The 27,070-nt window shown below is 40.5% G+C and overlaps 1 protein-coding gene across 11 annotated transcripts in view; it reads left to right on the forward strand.

Annotated features, from left to right (window-relative positions):
* Positions 1 to 27,070, forward strand: part of ARPP21 (cAMP regulated phosphoprotein 21) — a 232,613-nt gene that overhangs the window by 150,537 nt on the left and 55,006 nt on the right. For 7 of the 11 annotated variants that reach the window (XM_084220076.1, XM_084220074.1, XM_084220071.1 and 4 more), the window contains 5 exons: positions 4,958 to 5,066; positions 6,874 to 6,975; positions 13,308 to 13,345; positions 15,421 to 15,480; positions 17,998 to 18,230. In XM_084220076.1, the coding sequence (XP_084076202.1) occupies positions 4,958 to 5,066; positions 6,874 to 6,975; positions 13,308 to 13,345; positions 15,421 to 15,480; positions 17,998 to 18,230 (542 nt within the window). The remainder of the gene's footprint in view (positions 1 to 4,957; positions 5,067 to 6,873; positions 6,976 to 13,307; positions 13,346 to 15,420; positions 15,481 to 17,997; positions 18,231 to 27,070) is intronic. The other 4 variants (XM_084220080.1, XM_084220081.1, XM_084220072.1 and 1 more) reach the window with 4 other exon arrangements.

Raw genomic sequence — 27,070 nt, forward strand, 5'->3', positions numbered from 1 at the left:
AGGTCTGGACCTGATATTGCACACAAGTATGAAGAAGTGCTCCTGAGCCAGGGAGAAACACTGGATAGTAGGGTTAATGATGCCTGTTACATACTGTGTCTGGCCTTTAGTTAAACTGATCACTTGACAAAAAGTGATCTCTTTTTACTGGGGGGGGGGACCAAACAAGAGTAGAAAACAGTGTAAAGTGATGGGAGCAGACTTCGCAAAAGTTCACAGATGCTCAGAGAGTTTCGGGAAGCTTTTAATAGTAAAATGTTTGGGTGCTGCAGGACAGCTACTGAAGCTGGCTACCTGGAGATATGCTGGTGGAACCTACCTGAATATCATGGTGCCACCTTTCTGGGCAGGATGGAGAGGAGAGGCTGTCTTGGCTGCTCAAAGTGCCTGTGCTTTCTGGCAGGTCTGGGAATGACAAGGGGACTGTGTAGCTCCCTGAGGATTCACTAAGTTACTCTCAGGTTCAGTCTCTGTTAAACATTCTTAGTGTCTGATCAAAAGCTTTACAGGGAAGGAAGAAATAGTTCTGCATTTTGTTCAGAACTGCATTGCCAAAAGGTGACTAAGCTATCTGACAACTGTTAGGAGATATGAAATGAATTCATATGCAGTTGTGGTCTTGTGAAGTTGTATTTTCAGGGCACAGATGTTTTGCTTCCACCCATATCGTCAAGTAGTAAAAATTTGAATGATCAAAAGATTATATTAGAGAAAACAAAACAAAGAAAAAAACATACCAGACTTTACAACTTTTTAGCCAGTGTGCTTTTCCCCTCCCTTTATGTTGGTTTCTGAGCCTTTAAGGTATAACTGGGTCATACTTTTTGGCTTTCTCAGTAGAATCCTCAAATTATAAAAAAATCTCATTGATTTAAAAGGTACTTCCTCCTTAAACTTCTTTTTCTGGAGTAGTAGGCTTTGAGATTCTCAAGTGGTACATGAATTTCGTGGGGGGTAAATTAAATACTGAAAGGGCTAAACGAAATTCTGTCTTACAGGTAGATAGCATTGCTTGTAGGCAAATATTTGCATACCTTTTGTCCTGCAGATGGCTAGTAGATCTTACCAAGTAGATGGGTGTACTATTATCCATGCTCAACCCACCTGTATAGAACAGATATTGTAGGTTGTTTTGTATGTGATTTCTAACTTTTTTTTTGAAGATCCCTAAACAGTGATGAGTAGTTGAGTTAGTGATGATGCCTTCCGAAGTTCTCAATGTCTCTTCAAAACGGCTGTGCAAGTCCCATTTTTAAAGTTACACAATTTTTATTTTAGGATTTGATGACAAAATTTAGGTATCCAGTGTGGTAATACTGAAGAAGTTCCTGATTTTTTTAATGGGTTTGTAGTAATAATAATAATTGTAAACCTTGCTTTGATGTCAGTAAGAACTTAGTTCATGCCATACTAAAAATAATCTTGATAAATTCTCTCCCTTAAATGCATGAACATAATCTGATAAATTGTGCTGACTACTAGTGGCAGTATCAGCTAAAAAAGCTCAGAATAGTAAACATGATTGTTATTAATTTAGTACTCACATTAATTCACTTAATATGCTGTATTATTGTAATTATATACTGTATGACATTACACTACATCTTACACAAAATTTTGCATTATTTTCCTTGTTTTTAAGCAGTTGATTCACCTTCAAATTCATAAACTAATGTAACAGATCTCCCCAGAATAACGTCTCTGGTTCCTTACAGCAAATGCATTATGCTGTTACAAGGCATTTTATAGCTGGGAATGTGGAGTTTACACTGGCTTCCATCCATGGAACAGACCAAAACCATTTCAAAGTCAACCTGTTCTCTACCCAAGTGATTCAGAACATTTGGTTTCACTAACTGGTTTTAAATATTGTTTGCCATCTGTATCTACTAATAATTTATTTGTACAATAGATGTTGAAAAAGAAAATGAAGTAGACAGTATTAAAGGGGAAAACACAAGCACATGTGTGAATATCTTCTTTAAAACAGTCTACATTTCTTTCTACCGATGATTTTCAGTGTTTGAGGGAGACCTGCAGGTTGGTGTGCCTGAAGACACTTGCTGTTGTGATATCCTAGATCTCCCATGACAATCTTCCTTCAGGCTTTGCCTCCCTATGAACTGAGCTATTGCATTTGCTGGGATTGCCCAAGAAAGGCAGGAATGATGAATCTGGCTCCATGTTCTCAGAAGGCTTATTTATTACTTTATAATATTCTATTATATATTAAACAATACTATACTAAACTGAAGAATACAGAAAGGATACTTCCTAAATGCTAAAAAGATAATAATGAAAACTCATGACTCCTTCCAGAGTCTCGACACAGTTTGGCCTGATTGCCCAAAGAGCCAAAACCACTAATACCAGAATCCAATAAAACAATCACCTGTGGGTAAACAATCTCCAAACACATCCCACATGAGCAAAACAGAGGAAAAGCAAATGAGATAAGAATTGTTTTCCTTTCCTCTGAGGCTTCTCAGCTTCCCAGGAGAAAAATCCTGGGCGAAGGGATTTTTCAGAGAATGTGAATGCTATACCAAGCTGGTCAAGCTCTTTGCCACCTTGCTGGTAGCAGTGGCCCAGAGCTGTAGAGATGACTGAGAGGGCTGGACCTTCTCATGGTGCTGAAGGTACCCTGGTGCTCCAGAGTGCTCTGCACATTTGCAGAGTCTCTCTGCCCATGTCAATTTCTTTTCATGACTGGAGATTGATCACCTACTGGGCTTGTAGATTAATTTTATTAACAGGCACATACAGAATCATTAATTTTGACTTGTGGTTTGATCTTATATTTTTCTCTTATGAAAAACAGAAACATTTTATAAATAGTAAATGAAGTGAAAATTTAAATTTTAAAATAATTTTAAATTTAAAATAATGCTATGAAGTATGAAAATCATGTTATTTGGTTAAATAAGTTAGTAACTGGAGGAGACATTTTTTCAAACTTTTTTCAAGCTTTTTTTCTCTGATTTTTTTCTTTCTAATGACTTTTCCCTGAATTTTAAAATCTAATTAATTTATTTTTCTTTGCAAATGGTTTATTAGATGTTCAGTTGACAGTTTACAGCTCTAAATTTTACACTGATGGTACAACTGCAGAAATTCGGTTTGTGCTTTAGGATGTACAACCAGAAAAAAAACAATTCTCAAACAGTCCTGTGAAAGCACAACAATTGAGTGAAGGAATCTTCATTTCTGGCTGTGCGGGCATAACACTGATTAATGGGAGCAAAGGGAGAACAACCCACCTAGCAATCCACTAATGGGGCTTTGTAGCCTTTCTGTTTATGAGGAAACATAATGAGTGACTCATTAGATTATGAAACTACTATGCAGAGAGCCATGGTCCTCTGGGCTTTTCCTAAAGAAGGCTAGTAAGGCATCCAGAGAATCTAGTGACTTGGGCTCTATAGCTATGGATGGTGGTCAGAGGTATCTTGAATTGTCAAAATCTGTGGAAATTGGGATATAGTGTGTTTTGTTGCTTTGTCACAAAAATGCAAATTGTGGGCAGAAGAGGAAGTGCTCAAAATTCATAAAGAAAGAGAGGCAAGATAGTTGGTGTACCTTACTATTGAATTTCTTACAGTTTATTACAAATGTTTCCTGTATATCTGACAATGAATTGTTATGGACTGCAGTTATGGTATGAATGTGTGCTGTATTTTGATTTGAAATCCATAACACTGTAACAACAAAATGGTTGCTGATTTATGCTTCTGGATTAATTTTCTGTTTTGAAATAAGATGAAGATGAGAGGTTTTTTTAAAGGTTGTAGAGGACTCTTATTTGCAATAGCACTTCTTTAAATTCTGCCTTTTGATTTCTTCACTGTTGCTTGCGTTGATGTCAGCAGAAGCTTCATGTCTTGTTTGTGTAGGAATCTAGACATGAACATCCCCTACCACCACTGCAGCTGGCAGCTCTTTCAGCACTGAGAACAAGGCTTGTGTTCCCTGACAAATCTCACGGTGTATTGCTGCTCTTAAAACACAGTTTGTGCAGTAATAGCCGCTCAGTCGGGTGATGGCAACATATGGGTGTGAGCTCAGTTCTTGAGACCATTGGTCACCCTTTTGATGGGGTCGGGCTTCAGACTCTGCAGGTTTAAACACTGCAGGCTTAAAACAGGCTCAAACAGCACTCTGGGAATGGTGCAGGCTGGAGGAGCTGTGAGGCATTGTCCGTGACCAACTTGGCCACAAAAGTTGCTTCTTAAAGTTCTCTTTTTGCACAAGGTGGGGTGATATAAGATACTGCTTTTTGCGCAAGGTGAGAACATGGAATGGCATCCTAACATCTTACAAACCTGAAAATGTTGAGCCAACACCCTGGGGTTTGACTTTATAAATAAAGAACTAAATAAGTAAATGAGTTTAAATCAGTGAACTAATTGATGCTCTATGATTGTTCTCGAGTATTTTTCCTACCTAGTGGTGACGAGATAAAATTTTGTTTAAGCAAAACATCATCAGTCCCTCCCTTTACTGGCTTTGCTTACCAGGAATGAGGAAACTCTTGAGTGTCTGGTTTTGGTTTTGTGTTTTTTAAGATTCCTACCAGTTTTTTACTTGCTTTTCAAGATAGATAGGCCTCACTAAGGGGCAGTGTTGCCAGAGATCCCAGCTACTGAAGGAAGCAAATTAACATACAGTATGGTAATTTGTTTTCCCTGTCCTTCAGTCACAGTGAGGAGAGTCTAAATATTTCAGTGACTGAGACTTTGGATTCCCATTCCTTGCTACACAACAACAACAAAAGCTATTTTTAGCAATAACAGTTAGCAGTGATACAGCAGCCTCAGACAGCTATAGGCAGCATCTCACAAATGTTAACTGCTTTTGCACTAAATGCCTCTGTGAAAACAAAGAGCACTGAGAAATAAAGATCAAAGCAAAACCCAAAGAAAGATTTTTTTATTGCTATGTTTTACTTTGCTGGCAGACCAGAGCAAAGGTTTTCTGAACATTTAAAAGATGAAAAAGGTGAAGAATCCCAGAAGCGATTTATCTTGAAGCGAGATAACTCTAGTATTGATAAAGAAGACAATCAGGTTGGTTCTCGGTTCGAGAGTTGCTGAAATTTGTTCTGTTTTTGAAGGTGGGCTGACTGATGTTATTGTTGTTCTTTTGTTGTTGCTCTCCTCCTGCCCTGCCCTCCCGCCCCTCCCCGCCTCCTGTGGCGCACATACCGTGGGGGGCTCCGAGCCCCAGCGTGGCCGCTTCAGCCGTGGCAGTGTGTGGGTCTGCATGGGTGGTTTGCTTGGCACAGGACTTGCTGCATGCCCGCGGGAGGGGGAATGCCAGTGGCTCCGGGCTGCGTGGAAGGCTGTGTCAGTCGCGTTCCTCAATGTCTTGCCTAACTATGGCAGTTGCTACGCTCCCTGTAGCTTCCTTCCTCCGTTATACCCATTCGGACTTGGATTTCAGTATGGACCAGTGATGAACGGATGTAGCCCAAAAAGGAGAGAGGGGAAAAAAAAAGTGTAAAACAACAAAAAAAAAAAAGCCCCAAAGATGTGATGGTGAGGCCAGGTTGATTTTTTTTTTTTAACCGTCCTAAATTATATTTTGACCAAAAATAAGTGAGGTCGGTCTTTTACTTCCCTTCCTCCTCCTGTGCCCTCACCACCTTTTACTGTCTGTGTAATTTACTTGCTTGTGCATGTACTGTGGCAGACGTTCCCCCCGTGTTGCCTGTGCCATAACACTACCTTAACTTAGGTGAGCTTGATGAGTAGGGGAGTGCCAGGGAAATGTGTGTGTTTGTGCTGCCTTTAAAAGCGGGTGTTGTGCTGTTTCAATCCAGTACAAGCTGTGTATGTGGAAAAAGATTAACAAAAAAAAAAAAAAAAAAAAACTGAAATGGTTCTGATGTGATTTGCTTTTATGAGAAAATTCTCACAGGTAAGAGGACAGCATATGCTTTCTTTGCTAGGGCTATGGTTTTGGAGGAACCAACCAGTGATTCTCTTGTTGCCATTTCCCTTCATGTTTTCAGTAAAGGACCCTTTTTTTTTTCCTTTCATTTTTTCACTCCTTTTTCCTTGACTTTCAGTTGTTCATGGCAGTCTTGCCAGTTGTGCTGCATACAAGCTGGCTTTGAAAACAAACCCCAAGCAATTTCAAGGTGTGGTGACTGTGGGGATCCCTCAAAGGAAAGCAGCATGACCTATCCCACCCTGTCCTGGGGTGCAGGGGGAGAAGGACCAGTCATTGACACCCATTTTTCAATGAAGCATTTTCCGATGGGGCTCATCTCCTTTCCTCCTTCCCATGGCACAGCCATTTCCCACACTGTGGTTTGCCAAGAGGCAAAAACAGCCCTTCCTTTTCCAGCCAGACTTCAGTAGAGAGTTCCATACAGTGTGAAAATGGTTAAAACTGTTGTGCCGAATATCTGGGACTTCTTCTCGCACAGACAGACTTTGTGGATTTCTTCTAGGGTTTACAGTTTAGCTCCAGCAGCCTAGTTACCCTCTTTCTTCCTTGATTTCTTAGGTAGCCCACCACTGCCTGTCCTCCTGCTCCTCACAGCTGGTAGGAGAACCAAGAAATGTTAGCAGTTGAGAACAATAGCGCTTAGACCTGGGGTGAGGACACCCAATTTTAGGATGGTGGGTCCACAAAAGCTGTGCAGAAAGCCTCGTTTTGGCCACCTGCTCCATGAACCCATGTGCAATATCTATCTGGAAATCCTTGAGTACCCAGTCTCACAGGGTTCTTTGTGCAGGAATGACAGCTATCATTTTCGTGCTTCATTTGTTTAAGTGAACATTTATTATTCTCAGCTGACAGTTACTTAATGGCAGTTTTTAACAGCTCAACTTATATAACCCTCCTGGTTTTCTTTCTGCTCAGCAAAACAGAATTCTTCCATTTAGAGATGACAGACGAAGTAAATCAATTGAAGAGAGAGAAGAGGAGTATCAGAGAGTGAGGGAGAGAATATTTGCACAAGATGTGAGTAGTTATTTTAATTGCCTCTTTAGTGCCATACCTTTGCCGGTAGTCAGACAGTTTTGCCCCCCTCCTACAACAACACTGCAGCTGGACTTGCCCTGTGGAGCTGGAGGTGACAGGGAAAGCAGATTGGCTCAGAGGGTCTCAGAGAAGCTTTAGAGGTGTGGAGGTTGGCTTCTGGAGAGTGAGGTGATGAGAGTTGCAGGGAGAGAGATAGAGGAGAGATCAGGCCCAGCATGTTGTCTGGGGAGTGCCTATCCTGTTTCTTTGAATGTTCATGTTCACGTGGCCTAGGTTTATTTCCTTTTTCCTTCTGCTAGCCAAAGAGCAGTGATTTAAGTGGACACTCTCAATAATTTCAAATAGCTGTGTTATTTTATATTTCTTTCAAAGTGGATCAAATCTTTATAAGTGTCCTTCTGCAGAGACTCCCTATGGGTTTTGGTTTTTTGGGCCAATGCTGTTGAATCAAGACGCTGAGAACAAAAAAAGGGCAGAGGTTAAACATGGGGTTGCATCATTTTTTTGAAATGACTGATTAAAGACCTGTACTTCTACCATCAGAAAGAGTCAGTCATGCTGTTGATGATTATATTCTGAAAGGGATTAAATGAAGCAGACATTAAAATTCTTGCCCTTACCAGAAAATCAGAACTTGCACGACAAGGTATATTGCTAAGGAAAATATTTAAATCTGAAACATCTGTGAGCAATACCTGATGTTCCTGAAAAAATAAAAGAAGAAAATCACAATTTGCTATAATACTGTAATGATGAGGTAATCAAAAGAAAAAAAAGGAAAACATCAGATTTTAGTGTTTTATTTCATATCTCAGTGGGAGTTCTGCCATTTAGGAGGAATATGGGAATAAATCCAATTAAAAATATTTTTGAAAATCATATTGGGCAGTGTCCTTTTAAATTAAAACTGTTCATATATTGCAGAGCTAATAGTACTATTAGGAATTGCACATGTCCAAGTTGCATTTTTTTGGCAGAATACACTGTACAGTTTTACGGTGTGTGTTGTCTCACTTGCTTCTTAGTAAATAGCTAGCTACATCTAAATGTTTTTAGCCTCACTTTTTCCTGGCTGAGATGGTTCCAGTAAAAGCAGAGGCCCTTCAGTTTCTGTTCTTCTTTCAGCATGTTAACCTGATATAAATATTGTCCCAGGCTATGCATGGTGGAATTGCCAAGTTGTTCAAGAGCTGCAAAAGCCACTTTGCAACAAGTTTCTTATATGAAATATAAGAGGTTTTGACACATTACAAAAGACCTTGTGCAAAACCAAAAAATCTTTGGGTTTTGATGCAGAATTTAGATGAGGCAAAATGCTAAAAATTACCAAATGGAAAGTTATTTCCAAAATAGTCCAGTTTCTATCACAAGCTGCAACTAGAAATGCCAGGCTGGGAAACAGAGGTGGCTGGAAAAGTGTGCTGAAAGTGGCTCTATAGTCTATTGCTGCTGTTACCTTTAGATATTTGAGTTCTAAAACAGGCAAGTGGAGAGCATTTGAATTGCCCACAGCAGGAGGCTGTTGTGGTTCATTGGGTTGGCATTTTCAAGTGGCAGGACCTAAGTAAAAGTGTGCTTTTTGGCAGACATTTTAAATGGAATTGGGAGGGAGCATTTTTAAAGATCAGGAATGTTAGATCTCTCTCCCTCTCTCTCTCATATCCACTCCTTTGCTCTCTCTCTCTCTGCTATTGCAGGTGTTAGTGAGCATCATAGTGCAGTGAATTTCAGCAAGCTGTATTTTTAATGTCAAAGGCAATCTATGTGTATCTGAGCTTTTTTGAGTGGAGCAACCCTTGCCAGATACAAGGTGTTTTTAGGTTGGTGCCAGTGGTTGTGGTGGTGGACAATGTATTTTTTCAATTTTAGGAAAGAGAGAAATGGCTTCCTGTTATAGATAGTCACAGCATGTAAGACTGTGAAGTTTTAAGGCCCTCTGCAGTCATTAATTAATCCAGTTCTCCCCAGGTTTGTGTGAGGTAGGTACCTAAGCCTTGTTACTCTGCAAATTACAGATGCAGAGAGGCAAAGATGGATTAATCATGTGGTATTTTTATTACCTCTGTACTGTTTACACTGCTGTAGTCAAGCCTTTATCAATGCCTTGCTTGTGAATCTTAGCAAATGGATCACAGGTACATCACTTCTAGTTAGAGCCTGCATGAAGAGAACTTGCATGGGAGGTCTTCAAAGTGCAGCCATGAAGGTCAAGAGTACTGCCCTAACTTGTTGCATCCAGCAGCACCCCCCCTCTAAAGATGTTTGAGACACCCAAAACTCTTTAGATAACAGCCCAAGAGTCAGAACTTTAAATGAAATTTATAAGGAAAAGGCAGTCTGGTTGCAGGGTCAAAAAATTCCATGCATGTTTTGAGTGCTGTGAACAATGTCTTAACCTGGACCCCACATAACAGTATAAAGCTTGCCTGTTCTTCCTTTGATCTTGTAGAACTCTAGTTGCACCAGATCTCTTCATTTCCAAGTGGGAAGGTTTTAACAAAATAAGTATGTTCATGAGTAATGCCATCACTGTGATGATTAGTATTAGTCAGTTTAAATGATACTTTCTTGCAAGTTTTCCATCTGCTGTGTTGGCTATTACAAATTTCAACAAGGAGAGCTGGAAGTTTTAATGACTCCAGTCTCAGCAAGATTGAGAAGCATGTTTGATATTTTAATAAAAGGATTGGTGAAGAAATAAATAGCTAATAAACATGATCATACCAGCTCACTGAAATAAGAACTGCAAAGTGCACCTCAAATTTTTCAGGCTGCTAAAAAAAGTGAAAAAAGTGGAGGCTGAGCTCTGTTATCCTCAAAACTGTTTTCAAGAGGTTTTTTTTTTAATTGCAAAACTTATTTTATTGAAAACTTAGTTTTAAAACAATTTGTGAATTTTACAGCCAAGTACACTGGAGCAGAGGATCTGCACTGTCTGGGTCTTGCAGAGAAGTTCCTTGTTTGAACTGCTTTAGTTGTGCTTGAGAAGCTGAAGAGTTATTGTCCAAGAAGGACAAAGAACAACATACAGGAATATTTCCCTGTATGTAGAGAATCCCAAATGCGTGCATAAATAATACATGATGTTTGACTTTGAAGCATGCAGAAAATTGCCTGTAAAGACTAGCAATCTAATTACATAGGGGAAATTTCATTTTTCAAGGTTAGTGCAATATATAACCTCATGGGCCAGAGTCATGCTAGGACCATTCAGTGTTCATAAATGCATTCTCTGGGAATCATTCTGTATTCACTGAAAAATGTAGATGTTTTCTTACTTACACAAATGCTAGAATTTCCCATGGTGCACATGGAACTTATTAAAGGAAATATACTATGCTCTTTATTTTCTGTTGTCAACTGTAGTGGCTATTTTTCACCAAGGAGTGTTTTCTAAAGAACCAGATCCTTTAGGTACAGTTGGTCACAATTCCTCTAGTTAAGAAAACTCAGAGAATCTTTATCAGTCTCTGATTAAAGAGTGGAACAAAAGAAATACCTGTAGACATGGCTTCAGCCTGTTCTGTCCCTCTAATGTGAAAAGGTCAGGAAGAAGACAGCTTAAAATTAATAAAAACAAATCAAAGGCACACCTCGTTCTGTCCACCATAAAGCTGTAGGTACTAAAACTCCTGTACTGGTGTCCAGAGACTTTCTTTGTGGCTGAGGATGAAGTGCTTGTTAAAGCATTAGTTGGAAGCCTGAGATCTATCACTTCTTGTTAACTGACATGAAAATTATTACCTGATGGTATCCATTGCAGGATATTGCTGCATGTTAATGGTTATCTGTGTTTGCTAATGTAATTAAAAACATGAGCAGCAACTCCCAGTATGTCTAGTGCATTGGCAGAACTGATGCACATTTTCCAGTTGAGACTTTAAAAGGTTCTTGGAAATTGGAGAAGTGAAATACTCATTTCATAAATAACAACTAGTCATACAGAGCATCCTCATGGAAATCTTGCACGCAGAGATCTCCAAGGACACTAACTTGTAGGTAATCTTACATAGTTTTTTTATCTGATAGGTTTGTTGCCAGTCTGTTAAAAGGGTAAACAAGAGTCAAGTGTTTTGACAACATCTGTGCTGGGTATTTAAGCTTTCCTGGTGCTTTAAATTGAGCACTGTTGATGCTATACATCAGGAACATGAGTCCTGACCTTGTAGTAGTAAATTTCTGTCCAGAGCTGCTTAGCCACTGGATTTTTAACAGTGCGAATAAAATAATAAGAAAGTGCCTGTCTTCTCTGCCTCTCAGCCTCACACCTTTACTGAAGAATCATTTCCAGAGATTGGAAATGTGTTGGCACAGTGCGGCGCTGTGCCAACATCATCAACCAAGAAGAAAAATTGAATTACTATGGACTCTGTTTAAAGTCTGTAATACACTTGATAGTGGTTCCCATCAAGACACTGAGAAGGAAGCAGACTTTCTGCTTGCTTGATAAAATATAAATCCCAGATAATTATTCTGCTTTATGCCTCAGTCTCTTTAAAAACTTTAATAAAATAAAATAAATACAGACAAGTTCATTACAGACCCCTTTGCTTTTGTAACTTTGTGGGTACACAGTCCAGTACTCTGGTCTGAGCAAAGGTTTTTCTGTAAGAATAGCTGTAATCCTGTGCTTCGGAATGTGACTGCACAGAGTCAATGCACAGATGTCCAGATGTCCAATGCACAGAAGCTCGAGACGATGACCCCACAGCTGAGGTTGTGGGGTGATCTCAGTATGCTTTTCTGGGGCTTTTTGCTTCAGCATAGTTAGATTATGCTGAATTCTGCACATTTGTTAGTGAAACCTGGTACCTGAGTAAGGTACATAAAATGAGAGAATTCTCCACAGTGTTGTAGTTGTACAAGGGATCCCACTGGTTTTAGGTGGAACCATTTGTATCTTCTCTTAGCCTGAGGCGAAACCCTAGGTCTGCTATAGCTGGTGAGAATTTGGTTCCTGGCAATGGAGAACTTGTTTCTCATGTCCTGAGGCTTCGTGCTAAGGAGAAACATATTGCCCCTGATGCAGCCCAGTGCCTTGCAAATTTAGCAGGAGTGCAGGGGGGAGCTCACTTGGGAAGCCCACAGAACTGTCACATGTTCCCTAGTGTGGATTCTGAGTGGGTGAAGTAAACTCTAATGCAAAATTGTAGTGCCATCTCAGGGCTAAATTTCTTCCTTTTGTAGATTGATGGGGCAGCACTAGCTGGGGTGTCAAGGGAAAACTTTCTCTAGGCATCAGCTGGAGCATTAAGAATGAGCAGGGTGTTACTTCTGGTGTTAGCTGAGACTAACAGTGGGTCATTAGCTCATCCTTTACATAACAGAAACATCCAAAATCTGTGCCTATTCCATACTGTTAAAATTTGACACAGTTAATGATGGCATTTTATGGTTCTTTGGGCTGAGTCCTGTTGTTACAGAACTAATGGCCATGATCTCTGCTGTCCTCCTTCCTTTACCTGCCTTTTGTTTAAATTCAGTGCAAGTGCTGACTGTTCTTTCTTCTGTACCTCATCGAGATATAATCCAGTGACAGCTATGAGGCTTTTTGTGTAGTGAACATGAAATAGGAGGGAAATGAAAAAATCAAAGAGGGAGAATTATTAATGGGAAATTGAGCACAGCTTCATTTCTCTGCATAAAAAATTAAATAATTCTGAAAGAGATATACACTTGCCCATAGGATTTATTTCTTCTGAGCCCTTCACGTTTTTTGGGATCAAAGTCCTCCGGCAGAGAGCCTTCTTGCTATGGTTGTTGTTAATATCATTAAGAAGGTTATTATCATTTTATATCTCAGTGTTCCCTCTGCAACCGTAAAATGTGAAGTCACACACTATTTCTAAGTACTGCAGTATCTTCTCTCCATTTGAGGAACTTTGTAAATTCTGCATGCTTTCCTTCTGTTTGTCCTTCCTACCTACAGTTCTGTGCCATCCTGCAGTTTTATTTTGAGGTGATAGGCCAGACCAGTGGAACCTTATATTATGCAGGAAAAACATTTTTTCCCTTCAGATTGCCAGTATTTTGCACATAGTGCCTTCTTCAGATCTCTTAACTGAGAAGTTTCAGTTTGTTCCCAAACTGAGACACCTTATTGGCAATGTGTTGTAATGCATGGAATTTATTTTACTGGCCTGACCTTGTTCTTGACCCTTTTTCCCCTCTTGTCTTCCGCAAATGCAAATGATGCATGAATTGAAATCCCCTTAAGCCTGAGCAGGGGAAGTAATTCTAAAATCAAGGAAGAAATTGGAACAGCAGAGCATATCTAGAACGTCTGATACAATGCCTTTTTTATTTTTCAGTCAGTTTGCTCCCAGGAAAACCTTTTTGTGGAAAACAGGTAAAAAAGAGCTTTATTTTGTGTGTGTGTGCTAAACTTAGCTGTTTCTCTTAATTTTTTTTTTTGTCTATCTGTAGTTCGATAGTTATTTATCCTAATGTGAAGACTGTTGAGCAAATTTGCAGTCTGTGTTATCTGCAGTGGTTTTGTGCTTTAAGAGGGGGTAATAGAGCTTGCCTTGCAGTATGGTATCTGATCAGATAAAGTATTACTGCTGCTTTCCTGAGGCTTTTGCATTTCAGTTTAAAAAGCAGATTGTGGGAGAGAGGGTGGGGGGGGCACCTAAGCTTTTATTTCAAATGACCATTCTGTCTCTGGAGTGCCTTTACTATTTAACTTATTGATCTTTAAAAAGCACTCTAGCAGTGGCTGGATGACAGTATTTATGAAACACCAGGCTTGGGTGTCTGTTGTTTAACCTGCTCTCCTGTGGGACTGAGCAGCAGCATTGACATCGCTTGTTGCTTGTGAAGGCTCACAAGTTCCACACAAGTTCCTGTTTTATTGCTGCAGTGTAGTAATGAGTTGATGATGTTTGAGCTCACTGTTACTTTGCATTACTGCATGATAGTTCTTGTGAATGTTGTTTTTGTTGTCCACTCAAACCAAAAGGGAAGAGTAAAGTGTGTTTGAAATGTTGAATATGAAGTGTTGGCTCCATAGCAGCCATAAAGTAGCTTAACTGTGTTGAAAATCTTAAAAATTGTGCACCTTTATGGCAGATAAGGATTTTAACCAAAAGTGGGGAATTTAATTGGTGAGTGTTTGAGCAGTGCTGACCCAAGTGTGTTCTCCACAGGTTTAAAAACTGTTTACCACCCCCACCCTTGAATAAGTAGAGGCTCTCTCTCATAGTATTTTGTTCTTTGTCCATCCTTACATCTGTCAGATGCATTTATGGGTGAAGCTGTTCCCATAGAAAATGACTCCACAGTAATGGTACAAACCAGCTTTTCTAATGGACGCTTCTGTAAGTGGAATGAGGGAAGGCCCTCAGGAGATCATGGCCACTGTCATCTAACCACCTCATATTCTGAGGGCCAGGGGTATTTGCTCAGCTGCTACTTCTGTGTTGTGACTATGGAGATATGTTTTATCAAAATAAATCAAAATTCCAACAGAGGAACCCATAAAGCCAGAAACAGATGCTCCCATAAACCTGTTTTTCCCTCTCAGGGGAGATTTGGGCAACAAAGATGACACAGTTGTTCATACTTCCAAGTCAGCATGGAAAGCACTCAGAGGCTGCACTGCCAAGGGTAGGGTCAGTACCTCTGTGGGATGAACCACAAACTCCATAGCCCAGCCTCCCCTGGTCTATGCATTCAATCCCACACCTGTGTGCTGAAGAATGTGGTCAGTTCTGGTATTTACACATGGCTTGCTGTCCTTGAACCCGGGAGCTGACTAACCAGCCCAGTGTGAGGATGCATACGCAAGTGGAGACCACTAAAAGGTCAGGTTGGGAATTGTCCTGCCTTGACTGTTGCTGTCCTGAGGGAGACTTCAGCTGCATTCTGCGGAACATTGCTTTTTCATGCTGCATGCCCTACAGCCTTTGATCAGGTGAAGCACTTAAACTTGTACTTAGCTCCGTGCACATGAGCAGTCCTGTTGATTGGCTGTGTTGAAAGTTAGGTGTGTGTTTAAGTGCTTTGCCGTTCTTTTTTGTCAGAGGATCTGAGCCTTTCTCTGAGCTGCAAAGACTTCCTAGCGACTTAGCAAGTACTTAAAATTACATATGCAGTATTTTGCTGACTTGCATTTTTAATGTTCTTATTAGGTGATATTTTTATGAATTTTCCTTTGGATGGAATGGTTCCTTAGCTTCTGAGAATTACCTTTCTCGGTAACAGGAAATGCTAAATTGGCCCTCAATTTAGGATGATGTTTCTTATGTTCAGTTGACTGTGTGCAGCTATGGGAGAAGGAGGAGGGGGCATTTTTAGCCTCGGTTCTTTAAACTGAATCTAGAACAAATTGAAAAATGTACCTAGAAATCAAATAAAACTTTACAGATCAGATAAATTTGAACTACCATGTTTTTTAGCATAATTTTTCTTTTCATTTTTCAGTAGGCTGTTGGAAGACAGTAGCATATGCAATGATATGCATAAGAAAAGACAGCTCTTCAGGTTTGTATGAATTTTATTTAATATTTATTTCCCAGTGTATCCCACTTGTGATTCTGTCTGTGTCCTTGCCGAGGCACACCTTGACAGGTGTGGGTATATCAGTTTGCTGGTTGGAAAGGAGCATGGAGAACAGAGTTCTACCCCACTCTTCCCATGTTCTCTGAATGAAGAGGTAACAAGAGGACCCTTTTCTTTGGGTCACTGCCTCAGGAACCACATGAGATTTTCAGCTGCCTGGCTGCTCAGACTGTGACTGTTTGGGAGAGACAGGAGAAGCTCCATTTTTCCTGGAGCATATATGACAGGCACGTTTCATAGACTAGCGCCCAGACTGACCTTTTTTCCTTTTGTTGGTTTGTTAAAAGCTAAAGTAAAAGTACATTGAGGCAAAACTGATTGAAGCTCCCTTATCTGAAGTATCTGTGTTTTGAAACTTTTTTCTCTTAACTTTATCTTCTCAACTCCAATTCCTTCCACACATTCAGATGCATTCCATATCCCAAAGAGCATCCCAGGCCAACAGGAAATCATTAAAATTCAGTCCTGTTTTTGTGGAGAACAGTTCTACCAATTGACACACTGAATCAGTGGAAGTCTGAATCTGGTCATGACAGTGTTCTTCTGAGAGTTTTAGAAAGGTTGTCTTCCCCCACCACGAGCGCTCACACGTTCAGTTCACATCAACCAGTCTCTTTTAAGAGTCAGTCAACTGCCACAAGTCTTAAGCAGAGGAGGCAGAAGAATGGATGCTTTCAGAAGTATGCCCTTCATCTGTTAAGGCCCATGGACAGCAAGGCAGAGATTCACTAGATGTCTGTGTGCATTGGGGTTTGCATATGTCACTTCAAACCTATATCATTTATATTACATAATTTTTCACTGTGGGGAGAAATGGATGTGTGAGGAGAAAATTTGATGTGTGGTTGCTGAGTCTGCATGTCATCACAGCAGCCACAGAGGAGATGGAGAGATTGCACCAGATAAGGAGCAGTGCTGGAGCATCTGCTTCTGCGGCACATGACCACAGGCAGCAGGCAAAAAAAAGTTTTCTCCTTGCTTTGGGTTAGCCTTGATGACCTGAGAGTCTTGGATTTGGCATGCAGAACTTAGGAGGTGTCTACACAGACACTCTTAAAGGCTAACGTCTGAGTCTGGGGAGCTAAAAGAAATTTTTTGTAACCCAAAGCCACAGATAATGGGGATACAATAGCATTCGGCTTCTCTCCCTCTTTTTCTCTAGCATATAAATAGAAGAGAATTGTTAATTTCTAAGCACAAGAGTACAAACGAGTCTGTAAATAATATACTTTGGGTTTTTTTCTTTCTGATTAAATCTTAAAGGATGATTTATTTTTAAAATCTTTTTTCTTTTTTTGTGTTGTTGCTTCTGTGCTGTTTCCCTTCATGCTTTCCCCCTGTGTGGGTCTAGAAAAGGTCAACAGGTTTATACTGCTGATCACATCTGAGAGGGACTCTGTTACAGATGAGGAATGCAACAGCCTGATCCCATCTTTGACACACTGCCTCTTTCATATCCCAAGTGACACAGCTCAGCAGGTTCTCCAAATACAAAGCAGGAACCAAGTCCACAAGGAAAAAGGGGACCAAAAAAAATATTAAATAGATACAATCCCATCCTTTTGATCTGTAGAAAGAGTTTTGAGCCTGCAAGCTATTATGCTGTAATATATGACAGGAGTGGAAAATGTCTTTTAAAATCCTTCCAAATACAGTGTTACGAGCACCACTTGGGATAACAGTTATGGTGCACTAAGCCGTGGTAGGCATTTTGGTTCTGTCATTTTGGCAGTACAGTGCAAGTAGTTTACCATAAATAAGCCAAATTCTGATGACAGGATTTACTGTGTTATTACTCACAGTACACTGGGTGCTCTGCAACTGTTTAAGGACAGGCAGCCTCTACCCAGGAAATTTCATTATTATTCTGTGCAGAGTGGAAACCGAGTAAACTGACTTGTGGGTCTCTAAGGGAAGCATTAACAGTGAAGAGATTGGGGTCACGCTGAGAGGACACATGTTTAGGCAAGGCTTAGGATGGGCTCACAAAGCTGATAATGACTGGGAGCGAGCTGCTGTAGAAATAAGGATATGAAGACAAAGGTAGAGTGGAGGTGAAGTTGATGACAACAACATCACAGTGGATGGACAGCAAAGTGAGAAGTGGTGAGGGGCTTGCTGAGGGAAGAGAACACTCAATGGGTGCAGAAATGCTGCATCAGTGCTGCATAATAGTGCTGTGTCGGCCCCATCTGGTAAAGTGCTCTGAGGAGATATCCAGAAGGGGATGGTAGTATGTTCCGTGCATGTAATGAGGGCATAGCTGTTTTACATGCTGAAGGCAGATAAGTATGGGGCTTAAATCCCATTTCAGACCTGCTTTTGTAAAGGCAGAGTATCTCCTTTTCTTTATTTGGGTTGCTACAGGGTACCTGAAGATTGACTTTGCCTTGACATGGTTTTATTTGTGTATGACTCTTTGTTTCATGATATCTGTAGGGGCAACAGGGACAGCATTGGGAAGACATCTGGCAGTCGACAGAGCAGTACAGAGAACGAACTGAAGTGGACAGACCACCAGAGGCCATGGAGCAGCACAGACTCAGACAGCTCAAATCGAAATTTGAAGCCAGCCATAACAAAGACAGCCAGTTTTGGTGGGATAACCGTCCTGACAAGAGGAGATAGCTCATCAAGCAACAGAAGTACCGGCAAACTGTCTAAAACAGGTAGCTAGTACTGGATTGGGTTCACAGTGCTTCTTGATGTGTGGTGATAAATGGCTGTGCTGGTGCTTGTCTGAGTATGGTCTGTCACGCGATGGTTTGGGTGGGAAGGGACCTTCCGAGACCAGGTAGTCTGACCCTCGTGATTGGACTAGATTGCAAAATACATAAACAGGTGTGTTTCCTGAAGACAGCAGATGTGTATGCCCCTCTATGGATGCTAGTATGTGGGTACTTGCCCCTGAGTTTTTAGGAATCAAGAAAAAATGCAGTGCATGAGGTTTGCAAATCATAGGAGAGGTAGGCTTTCCCTGGAGTATAGTGTGTGCACACCATGCACATACTGCACTTGTAGCCTGAAAAGGTGGTACTTCTTTCAGAGAAAGCACAGATTTTACCTTTTTATTAACCTTAATATTTTTAAGGCGTGAATAATGAAATGTCGGATATCTGAGGAGAAATACAAGAACATTTGCTGAAGTACATGCCATCTGTATTTTGGAGTATAGCCTCTGCCTTGGCCGTGGCAGTTGAGGTCATGGTGGACTCACAGAGGTCCCACAATATCTCCATTTTCTTGTTTAGTTCCCATTAAAAAAAAACATCCTTTAAGGGGACTATGAATCTGGTGGGAAGTCTGGATTTATTTGCATTAACTTTACGATTACATTAACATATGAGTGAGTCACAGGGTCTGGATCTAAGTAATTTCAAGCTATGCCATTAGGCTACTCTATTGTACTTTAGGTTGAAAGTGCATAATAAATAATGAGGCCATCAGATGATTCCATCAGATTGGTTCATTTGATACCTATAGTACAGGACAAATGGTAATCAATATGTAGCACTTAGTGCTCTTTCGGCTTGAGAGTGTTTTATGGATGGTACTTAATTTACACCCACTTTATCAAACCTGACTTGGTCAGATTTCATTCCTGTTCCCCAAATTTTACAGTATCCTTTGTGTGGTTCAGGATGCTAGGGATTGGAGTTTTTAGAATAAATAAATAAAGCCATTGGCATAGTAATTATATTTTAGATCTCTGGATGTTGAAATTAAATTTAAAATTTTAGACAGTCATAAAGTCACTTGAGTTGAAAAGACCTTTAAGGTCATCAAGTTCAACCATTAGCATACGTGGTCAAGTGCATCCCTAAATCATGCTCCCAAGGGTCACACTTCCGTGTGTTTTAAATACCTCCAGGGATGGTGACTCAGCCACTTCCCTGGACCGTTTGTTACAGTGCTTGACAATTTTTTCAGTGAAGAAATTTTTTCCTGGTATCCAGCCTAAACATCCCCTCTAGAAACTTGAGGCCATTACCTGTCATCCTGTCACTTGTTCCCTGGAAGAAGAGAATGACGCCCAGCTTGCTACAGCCTCTTTTAAGGTAGTTGTAGAGAGCAAAAAGAGCACTGAGCCTCTGAGCCAGTTCTCTCAGTCACTCCTCATCAAACTTGTGCTCCATACCCATCACCAGCTCCACTGCCCTTCTCTGGACGTGCTCCAGACACCTCAGTGTCCTTATTGTATTGAGGGATCCAGAACTGGACGCAGGATTTGAGGTGTGGCCTCACCTGTGCTGAGTGCAGGGGGACAAGCACTGCCCTGGTCCTGCTGGCCACACTGTTGCTGATACAGGCCAGGATTGGCCTTCTTGGTGACTTATGCTGGCCCATATCCAGCTGGCTGATGACCAACACCCTCAGGTCCTTTTCCACTGGCCATTCTTTCCCAAGCCTGTAGCTGTTGTGACCCAAAGGCAGGATCTGGCACTTGGTCTCATTGAATGACAAAATTAGCCTCAACCCATTGCTCCAGCTTGTAAAGATCCTTCTGTAAAACCTTTTTACCCTCCAGCAGACCAACACTCCCTCCCAGCTTGGTATCATCTGCAAACTTCCTGAGAGGATGCATTTGGTTCCCTTGTCCAGCTTATGGATAAAGACATTAAATAGCACAGGCCCCAGGGAACACCATGTGTGATCAGCTTCCAGTTATGTGTAACTCCATTCACCACCACTCTGGACCTGGCCATCAGCCAGGGTGAACTGTGCACCCATCCTGGCAAGGAGCAGCTAGATTTTCCAGGAGAGTGTTGTGAAAAACAGTGTTGACAGATGGCTTGTCTGAAGTCCAGGTAGACAACAACCATAGCTTTTCCTTCATCCACTAAGTGGGTCATCTTGTCATAGGAGATTGGGTTGGTTAAGTAGGACCTGCCTTTCATAAACTCGTGCTGGCTGGGTCCTGTTGCCTGATTATCCTGTACGTGCCATGTAATGGCACTGAAGAGGATCTGCTCTGTAAGTTTTCTTACACCAAAGTCAGACTGATGGGTCTTTAGCTCCCCACATGCTTCTTGTGGCTTTTCTTGTGGGGGGGTGTCACATTTTCTAGCTTCCACTCAGCTGGGAGATCCCCCTGGGACTGCTGATAGGTGATGAAAAGTGGCTCAGTGAACACTTCCACCCTCTCCCTCAGAACCCTTGGTAGATCCTGTCTGACCTCATAGACTTGTGTGGGTCTAAGTTGTGTAGCTCATCATTACCTTTGTCCTTGAATTTTGGGGGCCTTGTTTTGATCGCTCTCTCTGTCTTCTGGCTCTGGGGACCGGGTACACAGAGAACAGGTCTGGATATTACAGACTGAAGCAAAGACGGCATTAAGTAACTTAGCCTTTTTCTTAATCTTTGTGACTGTGTTTTCCCCTCCAGCCGATGAAGGATGGAGATCATATTTAGCCTTCCTTTTGTTGCTAATATGTTTATAAAAAGATTTCTTGTTGTCTTTTTCAGCAGTAGCCAGATTAATTTCTAGCTGAGATTCGGCCTTTCTAATTTTCTCCCTTCATAGCCATTTTTCACCCTGAGCCAGGGTGGCTGTGTTCCATGCTGGCTTGTCTTTTAGCACATGGTTACAAACTGCTCCTGAGCCTTTAAGATGTCCTTCTTGCAGAATGTCCAGCATTCCTGTACCCCTTTGTTCTTCAGGACTGCCTCCCAAGGCCAAAATCTCCCTCTGAAAGTCCAAGGTAGCCAATTTGCAGACCCCTCTTCCTACTTCTCTGAGAATTGAAAACTGCCTGTTTTGTGATCACTCTGCCAAATAAAACCTCCAACCATCACGTCACCCACAAGTCTTCTTTGTTCATAAAAACAGGCCCAGTGGGGCACCTTCCCTAGCTGGGTCCCTCACCAACTCTGCCTGGAAATTATCTTCCATGTACTTCAGGAACCTCTTTGATTGTTTCCTCACTGCAGTGTCATATTTCCAGCAGCTATCTGGTAAGTCAGTCGTGTGCAAGAACAAGGGCCCGTGATCATGAGCCTTCTCTCATCTGCTCATAGAATATTGCATCTGCTTCTTCATCTTGCTTGGATGGTCTATAACAAACTCCCATCCTGACATCTGCTTTCGTGGCATTTTCTCCGATTTCTACCCATAAACACACAACCCTTTCATCACCACTGTCAAGCTCTAGACAATCAAAACAATCTCTAGCATACAAGGCATATCCCACCATCTATCCTTCCTTGTGCATGCCTTCAGAGGCATCTCCAGATATCCACTGCAGCCCTCCCCTTGTGTGAGTCATCTCACCATGTGATGGTTAACTGTGTCACAGCTGTCCTGCAGTGCAGTTACTTCCAGCTCCTCCTGTTTTGTTACCCATTCTGTGTGCATTGCCACAGATGCCCTTATATTGAGTTACTGATCCTGCCCCCTTTTTGTGGGAAGAAGCTGTAATTCCTACTGATCATTTTCAGGCACTTCTTTCATTTCTAACACATCAGTAACCTTTGTGTCTTCACCGTCTCATGCATCTCCATCCCCTGCCTCCACTGGAATGTCAGACCAAAGAACCTCACTAGCACACCATACCTTAAACACAGGCAGCTGCATAACGTTCCTTTTGCCTTTCAAATCTAGTTTAAAGACCTGATAACTCCTCTGCAAAGATACTTTCCTCCCTTTATGACAGACAGGTGTAACCTGTCTGTCTAGGCTTGGTGTTCTATAAACCAGCCAGTGGTTAAAACCCCAAAAGTTCTGTCAATGACACCAGTCTCAGAGTCTATTCTTAATCTGCCGGCTCTTCCCTCATCAGTCCTTGCAACTGGAAGGGCAGAGGAGAGCCCTACTTTTTCTCCTGATCCCTTAATCAGTTATGCCAAGGCCTTGATGTCTCTTGATTGCCCACAGACTTCTTCTTGGGACTTCATTGCTGCCGAACTGAAAAATCAGTAATGGATAATGAACTGAGAGCTGTATCAGAGTAGAGTTTTCTTTTCACATCTTTACCTCCTACTGAGGAGGTAGCAGACAATCCCAAGAAGTGAGTCTAATCACATATTGGGTCTTCTCTTCCCTTCAGAAGCGAGTCTCCCATGACCATGACCCATCCTTTTCTCTATGTGGAAGCAATTTTGATGCCGGGAGTAGTCTGAATTAACCTCCAGCCAAGTGAACCACCATCCTTGCTGTTGTTTGGTTCCACTTGCAGAGCCTCACATCTGTTATCCCAGGGCCGCTAAGACAGTGAGATAATCACACAGGAGACCTGCCTGCTGTGCTGGGCAGGAGCTTGTTGCCATTTCCCCCTGTCCCGTCATCCCTGTGTTCAGCCAGGTGGAGAGATGACAGAATCCTCCCTGTCATGTGTTATGTCTGCCTATGGGATGTGCCCCCATGGAAGGCAAGGTGCAATTTCAGTGTGTACATAGTTCTGAAACTACACTCTAGTGTATTTTTTATTTGTATATAGACTAAACAGGCTATACAGTGGGGCTTGAATTATGGAATAGAGCATGGTTTCACTTCCAGATTTCTTTTCCTCCCATGAATATTTGAATAGCATCAAAACTGAATTTGATGTGCAAGAATTAAGGAGGCGGCACAGGTTCCTGTTATACATTTTTTTTTATATCATTCTACATTAAGTAGAGTGCAGGTAGATGTATTTCTCTGCAACATTGTGTTGCAGAGGTGCAGAGCATTTAAAATGGTGTCAGGGAAATCCAGTTTGGAGGAGACATCTAATTGCAAGAGCAATATTTTTAAGAAGCCATTTTAGTGTTAAAATCAAGCATAGTAAAAAGGATGCACTTAGGAAATGTATTAAAGAAGAGACTTGTGAACCATGCCAATGCTTGTAAATGCATCTGCACCCTGTAGACGCCAAACCCCAAATTGCTTTCAAATGTAAGCTCTTATAATACATTTTTAAAACATCAGTGATATTAAAATTCCACGTTCTTTTTTAAATGCTTTGACTTTTTTAAGGAATGCGTTTAAACTGTAAAGCTAGCCAAGGCACAAAAAGAGTAAAAGAGAAGCAAGATAAAAGGAAGAAGTGGGGAAGAAGAGCCAGACTGGATATCAAAACAAACAGACACCTTCAAAGCCAGGACACAAAGTCAAACAGTCAGCCTCAAAAAAGTCAGAAGAGCTACTACCCTAATCACTATTTCTATTCTTCTCTCTGAAATGCTATTGAATGGCATTAAAGCAGAAAAGAATAGCAATTCAAAAAACAATGGGGAAATACGTCTTTATAAAGGGTTTTCGCTTCACCAAAAAAATGCTAAGTGCATTCATACAGTAGTCAATGTGATATTTGCATTTTCTAAGGTGCGTTAGGTACCAAGTGATACTTGATAGTGAATATTTTGCCTACTGCCTTCATTACTTTCTACTTTTGCCATAGGCAGCCCTGGTGTTCTGTAGTCCAAGTAAACATTTAAAGATTGATCATGTTTTTATTTTGGGTGATTTTGTTTTGGTTTGTTTTTTTCCCTTATGTTCACTACAGTATTTGAAATGGAATTGCAGAGGTGTTGCTACCCATGTTAGACATGCTGCCCTGGTAGCATGCCAGAGTCTGCTAGGCACCAATTCTGTCCCAGTTCTCCTACAGAAAGACTTTTCTCTGAAGGGCTTTATGGTTCACAGTAATGAATTTAAAATATTTTTGTCTTGCATGAAATTTGTATTGAATCAGTGTGAAATCATTAGTTCGTCAAAATGTTCTTCATTGGCTAAATGATGGAAAATATTTATGGAATCTTTAAATGTGAAAATTATTCTCTCTATATATTGCAGTCATCCAGAAGCATTGTTAAACATTCTTCCTGAGCATAGGAGTATTAAAATTTTCAGGATTTTTATAGAAGGCTTACAGCTGCCTTCAACAGGGTATACAGTGATGCAGTATTAACATTGTAGCCTTTCTAGATCACTTTTCGTATTGCCACCAAAATTAAATGTTCTGCCCCTAACCTGTGATAAATCAGTAATTAATAGTACATAGCAAACAAGCAGGAACTGAAGCTCAGAAAGATGTTAGCTTCCCCTTAGGCTCACAGAGAGATCACAGAACATGCTGTTCTCTGCAGTAGAGTCCAGTTGTGTCAATTAGTCTTAGACTTTATTGTTTTCAGCTGCACAGGAATTGGAGCTTTGCAAAGGAATTATGTTACTTCATTTTTACAAACTTCACAAAAGGGGCTGTTTGAAACCCATTACATGGTTATCTTATTGGTACTGATGGTTATTTTCATGCACCTGTTGACTGTTTAGAATACCCTGTTCTACTGAAAAGCACAGATTGTACAATGCAAATAAAATTTCCTTCTTTGTTATTCTACAGTTCACTAGGTACACAGAGATGTTTTAAGCTATAATTCAATATCATATGGGGAGTTAATAATTTAACAAATTTCAATCAGATTGCCTTCCTACTACTTAGGACATCATGCAAAATGTTGGTTTATTTAGCTTTCTAATAATACAGTAAACTTTCCAGGGCTGACTAAGAGCGGTGAGTGAAATGGTTGTGATTGTAGGGGCACAATGAGGTACACGTTCAGTCTGTAACACCCAAAAAGAGAAAATCTAGCATATCAACTACCATGTTATTGTCACTGACACATTGCAACAGGTTTTAACATCATGAGAGAAGATGTGTTTCACAGAAGTGTCCTATGTGTATCTACATATCTAGTTAAATAATTGTTGGGAGGCTTAAAAGTTGTAGCTATTGCACCTTTAGCTTCTCCTAATGCATTTTCCATTCAGTGGAATGCACATCTGTCAGAGTGTATTTCTTTCCCCCTTAGCTGCAAAAAGCTGGTTGCATTGGGGTATTAACTGTGTTGATACAGATCTGTAGAGATCATTAGCTTCCTTGGCAGGGCTCCAAGTAATCGGAGACCCAGTCTAATCTCTCCTGTTAGGTGCTCATTGCTGCTCCTGTTGGGAAAGGCATTTCAATACATTACAGCAGGCGTTTTAATACATTAACCTTCCTTTGCTGTTTTGTTTTGTTTGTTGCTTAGGTTTTGGGGTTTCTTAAATCAAGTGTCCTGTATATTATATTTTTTCTCTGAGTTTTGAAACTAGATTTTTCCTTCTTTATAATTTAGTTGAATTAGGCATTAGCCTGATGAATCTTACAAATCCAGCAAAAACTGTCAGAATATTGATGTATGGGCAGCAGGTCATGATCCAGCTGCTTCCAGTCATAATCTTCCCACTGACTGTGCTGAAGCTTTAGTTTTATTTTCAGAAGTGCAGCTTAGAGAGAAATAATCATGTTCATGTGAGTACATGACATTTCCTTAAAAGATCACAAAATATATTGTTTCATAGAGAAAGGCAAGTGACTTACAGAAGTAGCAAATAATTATTTCTAATCTAAGAATCTATATCCGAGACAAAAATACTTCCAGTATTCCAATCCAGTTCTGTTGTCCCTGAAAATGATGATGGTCTAGAGTAAGCAGTGATAGTGGATAGATTTGAGAGTGTAGTTGATAAGAAAGGAGAAATTTGCCTTGGACTTGAAAGGTGAGATGGGCAGAGATGTTGAAAGTTATCAGATACTGAATGCTGATCCAGGGAAAATAGAGCAGGACATGTTGCATCACTCACTATTGCTTAGAATATTGGAAAATTAATGGTACTTCCATGCTCTCCCTCTGCAAACCCTCTAAGCTATTAGGCATTTTTGGTGGTTTTTCTGTCTCTTTTTCTTTACAGCTCTTTGAACTTCTGTATCTCCCAGAATACTTAAAAAATATATTAATGGAAAGTGATGAGAATGTGAAGGTTATTATTATCTCAACTGTGAAGCAGCAAGAAAATTATAGAATTATCTAGAAGAACTATCCATCATTACATGCTGAAAAAAAGAGGTTAGATTTTGTAATGGGGGCAAAAATCTCATTTAGTCCAAGTTCCTTTCAGAAGTCTTTTGCAAGACATCTTTTAATGTGAATCTGAATAAAGTCAGATAGTTTATTTTTTCCCCATTTTTACAGTACTGAATTCATTATAAAGTGATTTCCCCTTCCAAATTCAGGCAGTGTGAAAACAGCTAATCAGAGCTACAAAGACAAGATTAATTGGTGTTAATTTCCAAATATTAGTATTGGAATTTACTTGGCTTAATATGTCTAGACTTAAAATGATAGGAAATAAGTTACAGTAATGGAACTAAATAAAGTAGATCATTCTTATATGGTATAAATGGGGGTAAAATCGGTGCCGCAGTAATTTCTGGAATTTTTTTTTTCGTTTTTAAACTCAGAAAACTCTTGATATGGTTTTGTGATTTATTTGTGTTCTTTCAAATCTACTAACATGGGAGAACTAGATTTCAAAGCTATCAGTTTGACCAATGTGTGGGGATAGCCTCAAAGTATTTTCCACTGCCTCCATGCCATGTGATGAGTACACCTGAATTCATTGCAGTCCTCTGGCTTTTATCATTCAGAAGCTGGTGTAGATCAATACATAATTCTGCCATAAGAACAGCAGAAAGGGAGGAAAGAGAAACCA

This window comes from Fringilla coelebs (genome assembly GCF_963513975.1).
Source record: "Fringilla coelebs genome assembly, chromosome: 1".
NCBI lineage: Eukaryota > Metazoa > Chordata > Aves > Passeriformes > Fringillidae > Fringilla > Fringilla coelebs.